This window comes from Rhinoraja longicauda, chromosome 5, assembly GCF_053455715.1.
Source record: "Rhinoraja longicauda isolate Sanriku21f chromosome 5, sRhiLon1.1, whole genome shotgun sequence".
Lineage (NCBI taxonomy): Eukaryota > Metazoa > Chordata > Chondrichthyes > Rajiformes > Arhynchobatidae > Rhinoraja > Rhinoraja longicauda.
The window spans coordinates 44,355,475-44,372,107 of record NC_135957.1 but is presented as its reverse complement, the minus strand read 5'-3'; the positions used below and the strand labels follow the sequence as shown (position 1 = coordinate 44,372,107).

General features: G+C 43.1%; 1 protein-coding gene across 2 annotated transcripts in view; it reads right to left on the bottom strand.

The window, feature by feature from the left end:
* The window catches only part of gareml (GRB2 associated, regulator of MAPK1-like), a 131,748-nt gene extending 120,993 nt beyond the window's left edge, over positions 1–10,755 (bottom strand). For both annotated transcript variants that reach the window (XM_078399401.1, XM_078399402.1), the window contains exon 1: positions 10,506–10,755. In XM_078399401.1, coding sequence (XP_078255527.1) covers positions 10,506–10,614 — 109 coding nt within the window. In that variant the 5' untranslated portion in view covers positions 10,615–10,755. The remainder of the gene's footprint in view (positions 1–10,505) is intronic.
* Between the last annotated feature and the right edge of the window lie 5,878 nt (positions 10,756–16,633).

The window sequence follows — 16,633 nt, the reverse complement described above, 5'->3', positions numbered from 1 at the left end:
TTTGTGCACAATCCACAGGCATTGCCACTTTCATTTCACTGCACATCGTGTATGTGTATGTGACAAATAAACTTGACTTGACAAGGTTTGAGAAATGATCAATCATAGAGGTGATGGGATGAATTTATAACGTTATCAACTGTTTTCCATTTCATGATCAATTACAATCTCAACTCACACTTTCCACTCCCATGGCATGGAGAAAAGTTATTAAAAACGTAGTAACAGAACAAATAGTGCTAGAAACAGAATATCCAAATCAAAACTGAATTAAGCAACACGGAATGAATGACAAAGGATGGCAATTGTACGTAATCAATGCAATGGTATGCAATGAGGAGAATTACGTCCTCTTAGGCCAAGTGTTTATTCAACTTTGCCGATTCCCTCAACAAATCTGCTCTGTAATATGGTTTTATCACAATGGACTGTAAACCATCTTCAATGCTGCATTGCTTTAATATAATGGAATGCATATAATGCTAATAATATAGTTATTTTTTCATTCAAACATACCCATTTTCTGCTTAGAATTCACAACAGCTCACTTCATAGTCAATTGTAAAACCACCAAATGCTGGAGTAACTTAGCAGGTAAGGCAGCATCTCTGTACATGAATGCGTGATGTTTTTTGGGTTAAGATCCTTCTTCAGACTGTCTGTATTAGGGGAGAGAAAGCTGGATAAGAGGTGGGGGCAGGACAAAGACTGTCATGTGATGGGTGAATACTCCTGCTCCAGCAGTTGTGTTTATTTGTAAACCAATTTCAGCAGTTCCCAGTGTCTTCATTTTCAATTCTGCTTGGTTTATGTTAAGAATTTTATACTACATACATGTTACCAAAAAAAACTGTCTTTGTTTAAGGCTTTTGTGGATCTCAGGTCATCCCAAAAGATTGAACAACCAAACAAATACTTCAGAGTGTGGTCATTGTTGTAATTTAGGCAATGCAGCAGCCAATCAGTGTGCAGCAAACTTGCAGAAAAGGAATTTGTTAAGAGTCAAGAGTGTTTTATTGTCATATGTCCCAGAAAGAACAATGAAATTCTTACTTGCTGCAGCACGACAGAATATGTAAACATAGTACACTGTAAACAATATGATAAAGGAGAGAGAACAAAAGATCACTATGTACAATGGTCCCAAGTACACATATATATGCACACATAGTATATATATATATATATATATATATATATACACACACACATATACACACACACACACACACACGTACACACAAAAAACAAACAATAGTAGTGCAATAATAACAATAATAATAATAATAATAATAGTCTATTGTAGTTCTGAGCTTATTTGAGGTTGTAGTGTTTAATAGCCTGATGGCTGTAGGGAAGAAGCTGAACCTGGACGTCACAGTTTTCAGGCTCCTGTACCTTCTTCCCGATGGCAGGAGTGAAATTAGGTAGATGACTAACTAATCTATTTTAGTGATGTTGATTAAGGGATAAGTCAGACCACAAACAAAAATAATGCTTTAGGATCTGATCTCTGAGTCCCACCCAACAGATGTATTCCTGTTCAGCATCTCATCTGAAAACCACTGCTACATCTCTTCACTCCTGCACTGGACAGGCAGCTGTGATTTTGTGCTCTGATGCTCAGTTCCCCAGAGCAGGCTCAAACCCACAAATTCCAAACTCACAGGTAAGTCCACTGCCAACTGCAAACCCACGACTTCTGTTGAAACACTAAAACTTATAGAATTACATTGGATTGAGCAAAGTTAAAAACTATTGCAAAATAATCCAAAAGGAAACGGGTTGAATCAAAATCCCATTTTTCACTGATAGTTTTAATCCACTTTGGGGCATGCAGATAAATCACACTTCAGATATCAATTAACCAGTTTGTGGGAAATATTCATATAATAAATGGTCAATTGAAGGGAAAAAGAACATAACAAACAAATTTTGATAACATCTCAGTCATAGTCAATTAATTTCAAATTTATTATCACTTCAAATAGATATATAAATCATAATAAACTAACGATTATACTTTCAAATACTGAAAGAAACTAAATTAAAACTACTAAATGGTTTAAAGCATTAGCAATATAAGGTCTAGCAAATAAATGTTTAATGATGTGAGCAGTCAGCTCAGGCTTTTCCCCCAAAATAATCAATATTAAACACTTTATAATAGGTTTAGAAATTACCTCTTGCCACATTTATAAATCAGCAAGGACTCTCTTTCCTCAATGGGCACATCTTGTGTGTATGTAGAACGGCATTAACATTGTTAATGTTTGCCCACAAACTGTTTAAAGTTAAATGAAAATGTGTCCGGCGACAGACTCTAAATGAACAATAACCCTAAACCACAGAGGATAGCAGTGCTGAACTACTTTAGGGGAATAAATAAATCACAAATGACTGTAATTGAGCTTCCACTGCTGAAGTTAATGTTTTAAAAAGAACACAATGGAGGACATTCATAATGTATTACATTCTAAATATATATTTTGCACTTCTGACTTGACCATAGCAATTGTCCGAGTTTAACACATACCAAGGGAGATGCATTTGGAGTGAGGTTCATGCCTATAGTTGGTCAAAAATGAGCACTGAATCAAGCCATGCATTTGGACAAGAGACAAAAGAAACTTGGTGCTTCAACCATATTTGGGTTGCTGAAAGGCTCTGCGGCAAGGAGTCGACTGCTTAAGGGACAGTGAAACCACACTGGGGATCAAAATATTATTATTAAGAATGAGAGCCTGGAGTACAGCCAAAAACAATTTTACCCCTGCCTTCCCACCACCCACTTCCCATTTCCCATTTCTCAAGAGCATCACTAGTATAATCTGAAGTAAATTCCCTGCAAATCTAAAAATGTCAGCTTGTTAAAGTAGAGTTGATATGCAAATCATTCTCATCCCATAACCAAATAGCTTTCAGCCAACTCGGTCTCATCCACAGTAAATGTAAACTGCCAAGAAAATGTCTAAGCGATCACAGAAATGCTGCTCTAATTCAGCCGGCAGAGACAATTTAAAGCATTGACCAACGTATGAAAAATAATGCATAAAATTTGTGTTATTTTCTTATTCAATAAAACAAAGAATGTTGCAAGTGCAGCTACTGTTCTTTAATGAAAAAATTGAACCCCTGATTTTACAACATCTCTTTATCCAGCATCTAGAGTTTTTTGGAAGACAAATACATGCATTTAGATGGACAATGGCTGATTAAGGATAGTCAGCATGGTTTAGTACATGGGAGGTCATGTCTCACAAATCTGAGTTTTTTGAAGATGTGTCCAAAAATGATGAGAGCAGAGCTGTAGATGTTATATATGTGGACTTCAGCAAAGCATTCAACAAGGTTCCACATATTAGGCTGCTCTGGAAAGTTGGATCGCATGGGATCCAAGGAGAGATAGCTGAATGGATAGAAAATTGGCTTCATGGAAGCAAGCAGAACATGATGGTGGAAGGTTGTTTGTCGGACTGGAGGCCTGTGACTAATTGTGTGCTGCAGGGTTTGGTGCTGGGCCCATTACTGTTTGTCATCCATATCAGTGATTTGGATGAGAACATACATGGCAAGATTAGCAAGTTTGCAGATGTTAGAAAAGTGGGTGGTAATGCAGATAGTGAAAATGATTGTGAAAAATAGCACCAGGATCTTGATCAGTATGCCAGGTGGGCTGAGGAATGGTTGATGGAATGTGAGGTGTTGCATTTTGGGAAGACTAACATGGGCAAGACCTACACAGTGAATGGTAGGGCTCGGGGGGGGGGGGGGGGGGGGTGAGAAAGCGCACAGGGATCTAGGAGTGCAGGTACATAGTTCCTTGAAGGTGGAGTCGCAGGTAGATAGGGTGGTCAAAAAGGCTTTTGGCACATTGGCCTTCATCAGTCAGTATTGAGTATGGAAGTTGGGAGGTCATGTTGCAGTTATATAAGACATTGGTGAGGCCGCATTTAGAGTATTGTGTTCAGTTCTGAGCACCATATTATAGGAAAGATGTTGGGGTGAAAGCTGAAGGGTACAGAGAAGATTTACAGGGATGTTGTCAGGACCCGAGGGTCTGAGCTACAGGGAGAGGTTGAATACGCTTGGAGCACAGGAGGATGAGGGGTGATCTAAAAGAGGTGCATAAAATCACAAGAGAAATAGTTCAGGTAGATGCACAGAGTCTCTTGCCCAGAGTAGGGGTATCAAGGACCAGAGGACATAGATTTAAGATGAAAGGGAAAATGGAAAGGGAAAAGGATTTAATAGAAATCTGAGGGGTAACATTTGCACACAATAGATGGTGGGTGTATGGAACGAGCTGCCAGAGGAGGTAGTTGAGGCAGGGACTATCACAACTTTTAAGAAACAATTGGACTGGTACATGGATAGGACAGGTTTGGAGGGGTATGGACCAAATAAGGGAAGGTGGGACTAGTGTAGCTGGGACATGTTGGCCGGTGTAGGCAAGTTGGGCCGAAGGGCCTGTTTCCATGTTGTATGACACTATGACTAGAAAAACAGAAAATACAGGAAACATGCAGCAGGTTGGGCAGTATCTATAGAAAGAAAAACGTGTCTCTGGCATTTTTCTTTTTTTATTTCAGATTTCCAGCATCTACACTGTTATGATTTTGCAGCCTTTGAACTATGTCCCGTCCTCTCAGCCACCAATGACTAATACGAGATATCCACACAATGGAACGAGAAGACAAATAAACCTATTGCATAAAAGACAATTGTAATTAATTTGAACACCATATAATTTATTCCACCTACAGAGCTGATTTTTGGATATAAGCAAATTGTAGTCACCACACACAAACCACATGTACCAGAAAACATCAGACAGTACATTCACAATCTGCAGGATGTATATGTAAAATAACAGCCTTCTGGAGGCATTCTAGATATTCTGAAGTTGAGATCTCTGTTGCTTTGTCTGCATTGAAATTAATTAAACAAAGCATTTTCAGCTGCTGTCATTTTAAAAAAAATCTCTTTTGGACTGTCAAAGTAACAAGGACTAACATGCCTATCAATGAAGGTGCTAAGTTGCAAACCATTGTTTGCTTGTTTTTAAATCTACATAATTGACTGTTTAAGTGATGGTTAAAATCTTGCAATAAGTTGAAAGACTAACAAAGATGCAACAAGAACAAGTACAGAAAGGTGCAAATCTTACCATGGCTTTGGATACTCCACTAACAAAATGTATTAAATGAATGGACAAACATGGAGATAAAGTGGATTGTAACAAATGAAAATGAGAAATCGGTAGAATGAATAGATAAACAGATTGGTTAAATAGCAAGAAACCAACAACTGCTGGTACGCTGGAATCCGGCTGAATGGGATATAAAAAGTTATTCATGCAATTTCACCAAGGAATTTGGAAAGCAATTTTCACATTTCAAGATGGATAGAGTAAAAAATGTAGGGCAGTCTTGATGTGTTGTAGAGAACATTAGTGAGATTACACCTTGAACAATAGGCTTGTATACACTGGAATTTAGAAGGATGAGAGGGGATCTTATCGAAACGTATAAGATTATTAAGGGGGTTGGACACGATAGAGGCAGGAAACATGTCCTCAATGTGGAGGGAGTCCACAACAAGGGGCCACAGTTTAAGAATAAGGGGTAGGCCATTTAGAACGGAGATGAGGAAAAACTTTTTCAGTCAGAGCGTTGTGAATCTGTGGAATTCTCTGCCTCAGAAGGCAGTGGAGGGCAATTCTAGAGAGCTAGATAGAGCTCTTAAGGATAGCAGAGTCAGGGGGTATGGGGAGAAGGCAGGAACGGGGTACTGATTGAGAATGATCAGCCATGATCACATTGAATGGCGGTGCTGGCTCGAAGGGCCGAATGGCCTATTCCTGCACCTATTGTCTATTGTCTATAATACAAGCAATTTTGGTCTCCATACCTTATCTGCCCGGTGGAGGGTACAGCATAGTTTCACTGTTTGATTCCAGGGATAAGTGGGTTGTCCTATGAGGACAGAGTGAGTGTGATTGGGTTACACTTGCTGAAGTTTAGAAGGATGAGGGGTGATTTCATTAAGATGTACAAGATTGAGAGGGATTGACAGGATGTATCTGATTGCAAAGTCGAGAAGACTTGGGTGTCAAGGTAAGAAGTCAGCCATTTAGCAAAGGTTAAATATTTCTTTACTTAGATTGTTGTTAATTTGTAGAATTCTCTCCCTCCTCTACCATTGGTGGATGCTCAGCCAGTGAGTACAATTGAAACTGAGATCAAGAGGTATTTGGATGCAATGAAGATGTGAGAGCTCAGAGATCAGGCAGCAAATTCAATGAGGTATAGACTGGCCATGATCATACACATTGGTGCAGCAGTCTACATCTACTTCGATTCACTATGTTCTTAAATTATACGGAAAATTAAGAAATACTATTTACAGTGATCAATAAATCAGTAAAACGAGAGCAAAATCTTTAAGATCATCACCAAAAGAATGAAGGAACTGTCAATTGTTGGATTTTAAGAAGCCCTGCCAGCATTCAAGAGAGAGCTAGATAGAGCTCTTAAGGATAGCGGAGTCAGGGGGTATGGGGAGAAGGCAGGAACGGGTACTGATTGAGAATGATCAGCCATGATCACATTCAATGGTGGTGCTGGCTCGAAGGGCCGAATGGCCTACTCCTGCACCTATTGTCTATTGTCAGTGCACCAGTGTTGGACTCAAAATCATGACTTCACCCAGAAGTAAAAAGTATAAATATTTAAGCAAGGAAAACATTTAAAAAAGTGACTTCACATTTTTGTTTTTCTCTTTCTTGTGAATGCTTAGATGAGTAGATATTAAAGAGGGAAATAGCTTCACTGCAAGTTTCTCTATTTGGAATGTTATCAGTGGCACAGACATGACAAGGCAAAAGGACTACTAATTGTGCTGTAATTCCTGTTATTCTCTGATAAAGAAATCCTGGACCTTGGCCAGTCAGACAGAGCACTGAACTGTTAAGCCCTAGTGAATGACAATGAGTACAGGGCAATTGTTGACAAATTAATATTTTTTTAAAGTTTGGTTCATTTGGAATTTAATCATGACTGAAACCCTTTAAACCACACTTTTATAATTCTGAATGGGAAATAGTTGGGCAGACAACCACAGAATACAACTCATTCAACATAATACATATGGAGTAATATTTCTGCAATAAGCCAAAAAACTTCTGGAAGCACCCCCAGGAATAGAGGCCAAATAATGTTTGAACGATTAATTGTCATCAAATGACTACTTGAACCATGTGTTAGGTTTTATCCTTGTTAAAAGTTGATAAACTTTATATTTTAGAGTATTTAAAGTGTTGAATTACTCAGCAGAATTTTCAAAATGATATTTCAGACTTTACAACCAACAATATTATTCTTGTAAATCAACATCTTGTACGGGGATAAATATATTTGAAAATTATATGGATGCTGAAAAATACTGATAAGAAATTGACTCCAATAGTTGCCCAGAAATGAAATTGGAGTTAATAAACCCTGGACAGCTTCACACCCCCTCTTGCCAGACAATAACCCACCATCTCAGCAACATGCTTGGTTATATTGCAATAAGGTCAGATTCGAAAATAAGGTAAACTCCATCACCACCCCTCACCACATCCCCCAACATCAGATCAAATATCGTCCACATTGAGTAGACATTTGAAATTTCAATGTCGTAATATCTGCTTAAAGGTGCATGTAAAAAAAGTGCATAGGTTCCATAAATTTTGTATCAGCTCTTAAGTAGAGCAGGCCCCTCATTCTTAATCCCAATCCATCCCCATGGTCCTGCAAATTATTCCTTCAAATGTCCTTCCAATTCTATGTAAAGACAATGTTTGATTATTTTCACTTCCTCATGGGTTCTTGTCTTCATATGGGGAGTGAAGTCGAGATTATAACTACTTCCTGCAATAAGAAAAACGTTTTTCTTTACATCTTCTTTGACCTTTGCCGGTTTTTAAAAATCTGCTCACTTCTATTTACACAGTCCAAAACCTGTTCATGGTCTTTCTCACTTCAGCTAAATTTCTGATTCACCTACTTTGCTGCAGAGAACAAGTTCAGTTACTTCACTCAAACCTTATCTCTGAAATTCTTCGCTCCCCAATATGATTCATTAGCCATCTACAATAGGAAATATTGCTGCATGACTCCTCCGTTGTAAATCTGTGCCCTTAAAAGCGAACGGCTATGTTAACACAAAAGACAACCAAATCAAGCCGATTTGAACAACGAGCAGGTGATATCATCCGCGTCAAAACTAAAGGCAACTGAAAGCCATTCAACATTCTCCCCGGATGCTTAACCTTGAACAAACTGCTGGAAACTTAGAGAACAAATTGAAGGGTCGGGCCATCTTTGTGAACCATGAATAATCATAAACTATCCCAGAACAGATCCTGGTGGATGCTCCACCTTTCTCCTCAAACAGAAGTCTACAGCATCCGTGTTGATTGAGTGTAAAGCGCTGCATAAACCCATGCAGGTATAATCAGAGGCCCAGAAGAGAAATCTGCAGGCGGTTTTGAAGGATATTCAAGCTCTTGCATCAGAAGTTCTGGTCTGGATCTCTAACCCAGACATTCATGCGGTAGTCATAAAATAAATCAATGATCAAACCAGAAGACTGGTTATTTGTCTCAACGGAATACAGCGGGTGATTAATGACCAGGCAACATTCTGTGGAGCCAACTTGTTGACCTGGGACTCCTTGCTCATCTTCAAACCGCTTCAAAAAAATTTACATCCTTCTGAAGGAACAGACAGGGCACCAGATTCAATAGATGGCACATCCATTATTGCATGTAAATCACAGACCCAGCCTAGATTATGTAGATAAATGGGGCTCAAATCTGCCTCTCAGCGTCAAACAAACGAGAGAAAGGGAAAAAAGGGAATTCAATTTAACAAACGTGTTCCAACTGTGGTGTTCATCCCAACTACAGATTTCTTCAGATGGAACTTAAGTGACTGTGCACCGTCAAGAACAACCATGACACGTTTTCCATTATAAGCTGTATAGCATGAATTCATTTTCTCCCGCGATGCCGCCTGACCCGCTGAGTTACTCCAGCATTTTGTGTCTATCTTCGGTGTAAACCAGCATTTGCAGTTCCTTCCAAACATAATCATGAAATGACTTCGGATCTTGCGAGTGCACCAAGTCCGCCGCACTTCCGCTGTTAATATCCCACAGCAATGATGTTCCTCACTAAAAGGACACAGCGTGCTGGAGTAATCCAGCGGGTCAGGCAATATCTCGGAAGAATACGGGGTTGGCCATTTAGGACTGAGATGAAGAAAAACTTTTTTCAGCCAGAATCTGTGGAATTATCTGCCACAGAAGGCAGTGGACGCCAAATCACTGGACATTTCCAAGAGAGAGTTAAATTTAGCTCTTCGGGCTAACGGAATCAAGGGATATGGGGGAAGAGCAGGAACGGGGTACTGATTTTGGATGATCAGCCATGATCATATTGAAAAGCGGTGCTGGCTCGAAGGGCCCAATTCTCCACCTATTTTCTATGAACATGATTTAGGGTCGAGGCGCTCATTCAGTTCCCCTAACTTTGAACATGACTCCACTGAATGCAGAGGCCAGCTGTCGAATCTGTGAAATAAGGTGGTCACCCTCCCGAGGAGTCGGGGATTTGAGGTCAACGTTTCCAGTACGCAAACACTGTGTCACTAAGTTCCAATGTTATAAATATCGACTTTAGTTGCATCCTCTGAATCCTGTGAATGGCAACAGGGAAGATTGCAAACTTCCAAAGTCGCTGACCCGTTAACATCACTGCACTGAGGTGTATTGGTATCTGGTTGCCCATAGTTTAAATTGCGTTTATAAAACAACCCCCCCCCCCCCCCCCCCCACCAAAGTAATCTGGATAAAAGATCTGCCAAAAATGCAAAATCTCATCAATTATACTCTTCTCCGGATAACATACAATACTTCAGCAGTAAAGTCATTGCCACCGACCAAGCACATTGTTGCCGTTATAATTCACCTCTCCACCCCTCCCTGGGACCCCCCGCCCCACACAGTCGGAACCTTGGTCCGGATTGAGCGATAAACTGCACGGTCTGAGGCGCTCTGCGCTTCGGGAGGCTTTGAGAGGGGCGAGCAAAGCTGCTGCTGGAGCCCGCCAGCCGTAGAGGGGAGAGGGGAGAGGGTAGAGAGAGAGAGAGAGAGAGAGAGAGAGAGAGAGAGAGAGAAGCTTGCAGCTTTCCCCACAGCGGGGGGACACGGAACAGTGAACTCAGGGGCAAGTCCCCATCTGGAGAGAGACACCTGGAATTAAAAGAAAGCCCCAGAGACACCTGGAATGAACAGGACGCTCCACAAACACCCAACTACTAACATGTATCCGCGCCGTGGGTGCGCGGCTTTTGGCTGCAACTCTCTCCAGTCCCCGGGAATGAGTGCGGGGACTTCACCAGCTACAACCCCACACCTCGACAGCCCCGTCCCCGTCCCCAGCCCCGTCCCCCTACCTTGGCTCAGCCTTGCCAGGGTCGGCAGCCGGAATTTGCCGACGACCATGTCCAGCGGTAGAGACACCGAGCTCCATTTGATATCAGACGTGCCCGAAGACTTGTCCATTTTCCGGCATCATATCGTGTGCCGCGGGCTGGCAACGTGCGAGAGGCGCTGAGCTCCTGCACACCCGGCCAGGTTTGCATTGCACGCCATGTTGCAGGCGGCCAGCGAATCCTAGCAAACCCCCGGCCAGCGCCTCCTCCCGCAACGCTGCACTGCACTACACTGCGCCCCTCCCCACCCAGAGTACACCCCCTCCCCACCCAGAGTACACCCCCTCCCCACCCAGAGTACACCCCCTCCCCACCCAGAGTACACCCCCTCCCCACCCAGAGTACACCCCCTCCCCACCCAGAGTACACCCCCTCCCCACCCAGAGTTCACCCCCTCCCCACCCAGAGTTCACCCCCTCCCCACCGAGCCTCCCTCTCCACACCGGCCCTGCCCGGCACCGCCTACACTCCACAGACCCCTACACACACGGCATTCCCCATCCTATCCACGGAGACTCCCTCCACACTCCACCTAGACTCTCTCCCCACACTAAATCTCCACAGAAACATCCATCCCAGCCCCCAGACTCTACCCACCCTTCCCCTTGCACCAGACTCTCCCCCACCTAGACCCAACCCCAATCCTCTCCATAGAGATCCTCCCCACCAGACTCTCCCACGGACACCCTTTCCCACTGCACCCAACTCTCTGCACCCAAACACCACCAGCATCTTTACACCCAGACTCTGCTCAGCCTCCTGCTTCCCAATACCTTCCCCCAACATGGCTACACAAACCACTGTCCCAATCAAGCTCACACCTGGCATCATCTCCTCTCCCCAACAATACCCCTTCACACAGCTGCAGATGACTCCCCCAGGACACAATGTTTCTAACCTCACCCCAATAATATTCTGCTGCTCGCCCTGACCCTCCTCACCCCTCACACAATTCTCTCCCCCCTTGGCTGTTCCCTCCACAGACACACTGCCCCTTCTCGCACTCTACTACATCCCACTCTGCCACCCTCCTCACAGATGACTGCCCCTCCCCACACCTGTCCATTCATCAGACAACCCCCCCCCCCCCCCGCCCCCTCACACTCAAATGCTTCCTTCTCACACACGACATTTGCCCCTCTCTATCCTTGCTGTTCCTCTGCTCGCACTCAGCTGCCTCCCTACCCATACCTGAATACCCCCTCCCCAACCAGAATGCCCCCAGACTTCACACTCCCAACTCTCACACTGTGCTCCTGTCACAAATCTGCATTGTGCAATCGGCATGAAAACACAATGCGCTTTGAAGAAGTGAAAGATCCATCAACGTCTTTGTGGTAAACCTGACCTTTTTCATCGTCAATTCCTTCCAGGCAGCTTTGAGGGAGAGATCTCCGATGCCCAAAAGTTGTCAGTTTAAATTGGTTGAGCTGTCAATCGTGTTGAACAATTCTTACAGACTGCAAACCAAGAACCATATGTTCAACAAGTTTGTTAACATTATACACAAAGCTTAAAAAAAAGTGTGAATCCTACAATGAGGTGGAAGTTAAAATACCATGAAGTGGTTAAGAATGTTTAAATTTCTATGTTTGTCTACATGAACTACAAACTATAAAGATTTTTTCAGGCCAGGGAGGTTCCTAAGCAGAGATAAGTGCACTCTACAGAATTCACTTACACCAAATGAAAGCATAACATTGTCAGGATAATTTGAAGGTAAAACGGTTTGTATGCATTGAGCTGTTTGAGCTTTAAAAAAAAGTGTAGTGGAGACGACTGCAAAATGGTCCACCCAGTGGAGGAACATGGAGTTACTGCAAACACATTACACATGACTCTAATTACAATAGCAAAACCTAAGGCACAATCTAAATATGCTTCTCCAGTCTTGAAAATGAATTCTGGGGATCACCTAGATCTCATTCTGGTTAGTGACGTTAGTCCTGAGAACATTGACAGGTTGCATTCCTTATCTGCAGACACAAGGAACTGCAGATGCTGGTTTACCAAAAAAGACAAATTGCTGGAGTAACTCAACAGTTCAGGCAGCATCTCTGGAGAACATGGATAGGTGACATTTTGGACTCACGCTGCAAATGGGTTCATTTCACTGGGTTAAAAGATACCTAAAGCCAGACATATGGGAAATATATGGCCAATGGTAGGAATTTAAAATATATATTTAATGAGAAAACTTCAAATTAAATCCAGATATAAACTGGACAATTGTAAGTTAGGATCTGATGGACAAATAAGAGCGATAAAGCTGCAGAATTCCCAAAAATGAATAGTAGAAAAATGTGAGGCACCTCAAAAGTACTTAATGTTTGCTTTTACAGAGGGACGTAGAAATAATTTATTGCTTGTAAAACTGTGGGACAATCATTCATGCAAATAAATATTGAGGAGGATTTATAAATATGTTAATGGGACAAGAAATTAGATGATCACATGATCAGTTGGCTCGCTTCCCAGAACATTAAATGAAGAAGCCTTAGAGTCCCAATGTACCAGACAGACACCCATCAATAGTGAAGTCAGACAGAATCGCTGGCAAAAATGCATCTCTCCCTGACAGTTCAATGTATTTATTTTCATTTTGAACAGGTCAGTGGAATGACCTTACCTGCCCCGACAGCCTCAGATGCACCGGTATCTACAGTCATCATCGCAGTTGTCAAATTGACCAAACTGACAGCGAACCTGCAGAAAGCGACTGGCCTGGGTGTAATCCTTGGCCACATTCTGAGGACGCGTGGACCAGCTAGCAGGAGTATTCATGGACATCCTTAACCTCCCACTACTTCAATCTGAGGTTCCGTAAAGAAGACCACTATTGTGCAGTTATTTTCCTACATAGGGTTCAGGGAGTCAATACAAGTAGAGATTTTGCTTTAACTCCATTTATCATGGGTAGGATTAGTAAGGGTGTCAGAGATTTTGGGGAGAAGGCAAGAGAATGGGGTTAGGAGGGAGAGATAGATCAGCCATGATTGAATGGTGGAGTAGACCTGATGGGCCAAATGGCCTAATTCTACTCCTTTCACATGATCTTATGGTTTATAATTTTCCAAATGTCACAATCACAGTGGGTGGATCTCAAACAATGAAACAAAGAACAGAAAGGAGGTAGAGAGCTTAAAATAGCATGGTGTTGCGATAACAGCCTCCATCTCAATGTCAGCAAAATGAAGGAGCTGGTCATCGACTTCAAGATGGTCGAGAAATACAAGTTTGTAGGCATAAATATCACCAACAATTTGGCTTGTTCCAAACACATTGATGCCACAGCCAAGAAAACACACCAATGCTTCTACTTCTTCAGAAGACTTAGGACATTTGGTCAATCCTCAATGACTCTTCACAATTTCCACAGTTTAGCATTGCAACTGCTCTGCTTCAGACCACACAAACTGATGTTAAAGCAACATCATTTATTTAAATAATTTTATCAAGGGCATATGAAAATTTGAAATTTGTTGAGAATACCTTAATTTGGGGTGAGGAAAAATTGCGTAGAGAAGGTTAAGCAAGTTGTAGAGTGGTTAATAGAATGGCCAACCAGTTGGCAGCAACTGTTTAATGCAAAAAAATAATCGTGAAATATGCTTGAAATTGGAAGTATTATAACAGGTTGATTCTCCTTCTTCTTGTGTATTGTGTGCACAGCCTAAAGTTGTAGGTCAAGGGCAGCATCAGTTGCTGGGTGGATGGCCTTGATGCCTCCAGGGAAAAGCCTCAGTGAGCAGTCATTCACGATATGTGAGATGGTCTGATCTGGATATCCGCAGTCTGTTTGTCATCCCCCACTTGTGCAGGTGATGGGCTGTTCTTGCATGGAGGGTGTGGATCCTGTTCAGGGTTAGCCATTGCCTGCGATGGAGGTCAAATCCTGGTGGTTTCACTGTGCGGTCTGTGATGACCTCTCCATTGTTGGTGTTGGCATCTTTCGAGGCTCTGCACCACTCAGGCTTGGGGGTCAAAGTCTTCCAGGGATTTGTCTGAAGACCAGAAGGGTTTGCAGGACTTCAGGCGCATGTTGGGCAAATTGTTCAAGTCAGCATGGATGGGAAGGTCAGGGTTAACCTCGATGGTGAAAGGATCTTTCAACATCCTCTCCCTTCTGCGTATGCTGGGAGGGGCGATGTGAGAGAGGACAGGGAGCTACTGCAAAGGTGTTGACTTAAGCGTCTCTGTGATGACCCGCATTGCAGAGTTAAGGACAGTGTCAACTCGTTTGGTGTGGCAGCTATTAGCCCAAGCTGTTGAGCAAAACTCGGCTGTTGAGTAGACTCGGGCTCAGCTTGCGGTACGGAGGGTGTGTGCATTGGATCCCCAGCTGTAGCCTGCAAGTTTCCTGATGATGTTGACCCTTGCTTTCAGTTTATCAGCCACCCTCTTCAGGTGTTCACGATAGGTGAGGGTGTGGTCCTGGGTGACTCCGAGGTACTTGGGGAATTCCTCATTCGCCACCGGCTTACCATAGAAGCACACTCGGAGCTTTGCATTGGTGAGCCGATTGCTGAGGTGAAATGCAGTGACAGTTGTCTTAGATGGGTTGGAGTGAAGTCGCCAGAAGGTGAAGTACTCCTCCATCCCCTTCAAGTCTTGGGTTCGCACTCTACTGATATCCTCAAGGGCAGCTCCATGGTAGGCAAGGGCAAGGTCATCTGCATATGCAAACTTCCTGGACGAGGTAGTTGGCATGTCACTCACATAGATGTTGAAGAGTAAGGGAGCTAGGACAGAGCCCTGGGGGAGGCCATCATTCAGGGTCCTGACAGAGCTGGTCTGGTCCCCAAGCGAGACCCTAAATCTATGGTTGCTGAGGATGGGTGAGAGGGCACGCATGGTGGTTTGGCACTTCAAGATTCAGCAACAGATCATGTCTCCACACGGTGGGATAAGCTGATGACAGATCGGTGAGAGCAACACCAGTTTTCAGGGCACGTTGGAAGCCAGCCTCTATATTGGTAGTGAGGGCAAGCACTTGATCTGCGCAGCTTCTACCAGGTCTAAAGCCAGTTTGCTCTCTGGGCAGAACAGGTTCTACCAATGGAGAAATCCTAGCAAGCAGGAAGCTTGTAAGATGTACACAAGAGGGAGATGGGTCAGTAACTAGCTGGATCATCCCAGGCTTGAGGATGGTGATGACTGTAGACTGTCTCCAGGCCTTAGGGATAATTCCTCTACAATGGTCATGGGTGTAAAAAGCAGCCAGCTAGTTGCGTCCTTGGAGGCCATGGTTCTTCAGAAATTCTGGGTAAATCCCATCAACTCCTGCTGTTTTCCCAGCATCATAGAGGACAGGCCTTTGTCTACATCGACTAGAGTGCATGGATTAGAAAGGCGGCTTGAGGATGGTGAAGAAGCGATGGACTTTGTCAAGCTCTGTCACACTTCTTGCAGGCTTCTTTGGAAGTGACGACCTTCGAGTTTGCCACAGGCGAGAAGCTACAGCATTTGCTGACACCTTGGGGGGGGGTTGTACCGGGCAGGGGCAGCTGAACCAAGATGGCGAAGGAGAGTCCATGCCTTCCTGCTGGAGTGCGTGAAGTTCAAGTCATCTACAGTCTCTTGCCAGTGCTGTCATCTTGCTGCATTCAAGGAATCTAGCAGTTCTGTGGCAGTATCTGGGTCACAGTAACAGGTTGATGGACCAGGGAGACGAGGAGTTGTAACACATTGCAAACGAAGGATTCAAGCAAGAAAGATGACAAGAAGATCCAACTCATTTTCTGGTTTCACACAAAAGAACATTGAATGAATGAATGAATGATACTTGATTATCACATGCAGCATGTCACTGTGGGATTCTTTGTTTTGCATACGCAAGGTATGAATGGGAGCTTTACCAAAATTAAATTCCTTTTTGTCAGAAAGTTCTGTGATTGTAGGAGCAACTTTCTGGAAAAGTAAATTGGTTGTGATAAACTTGGAGGTGAAAGTGCAGGCGTTTAATTATGAGCATCAAGTTCAGCTGCAACAGGACCACCAGTCATGCTCCAAAATTCAAAACAGACCCCAAAAAACATAAATTTGTAATTGTTTACATAAATTTGTAATTGCATAAGATCGCCCAGTGA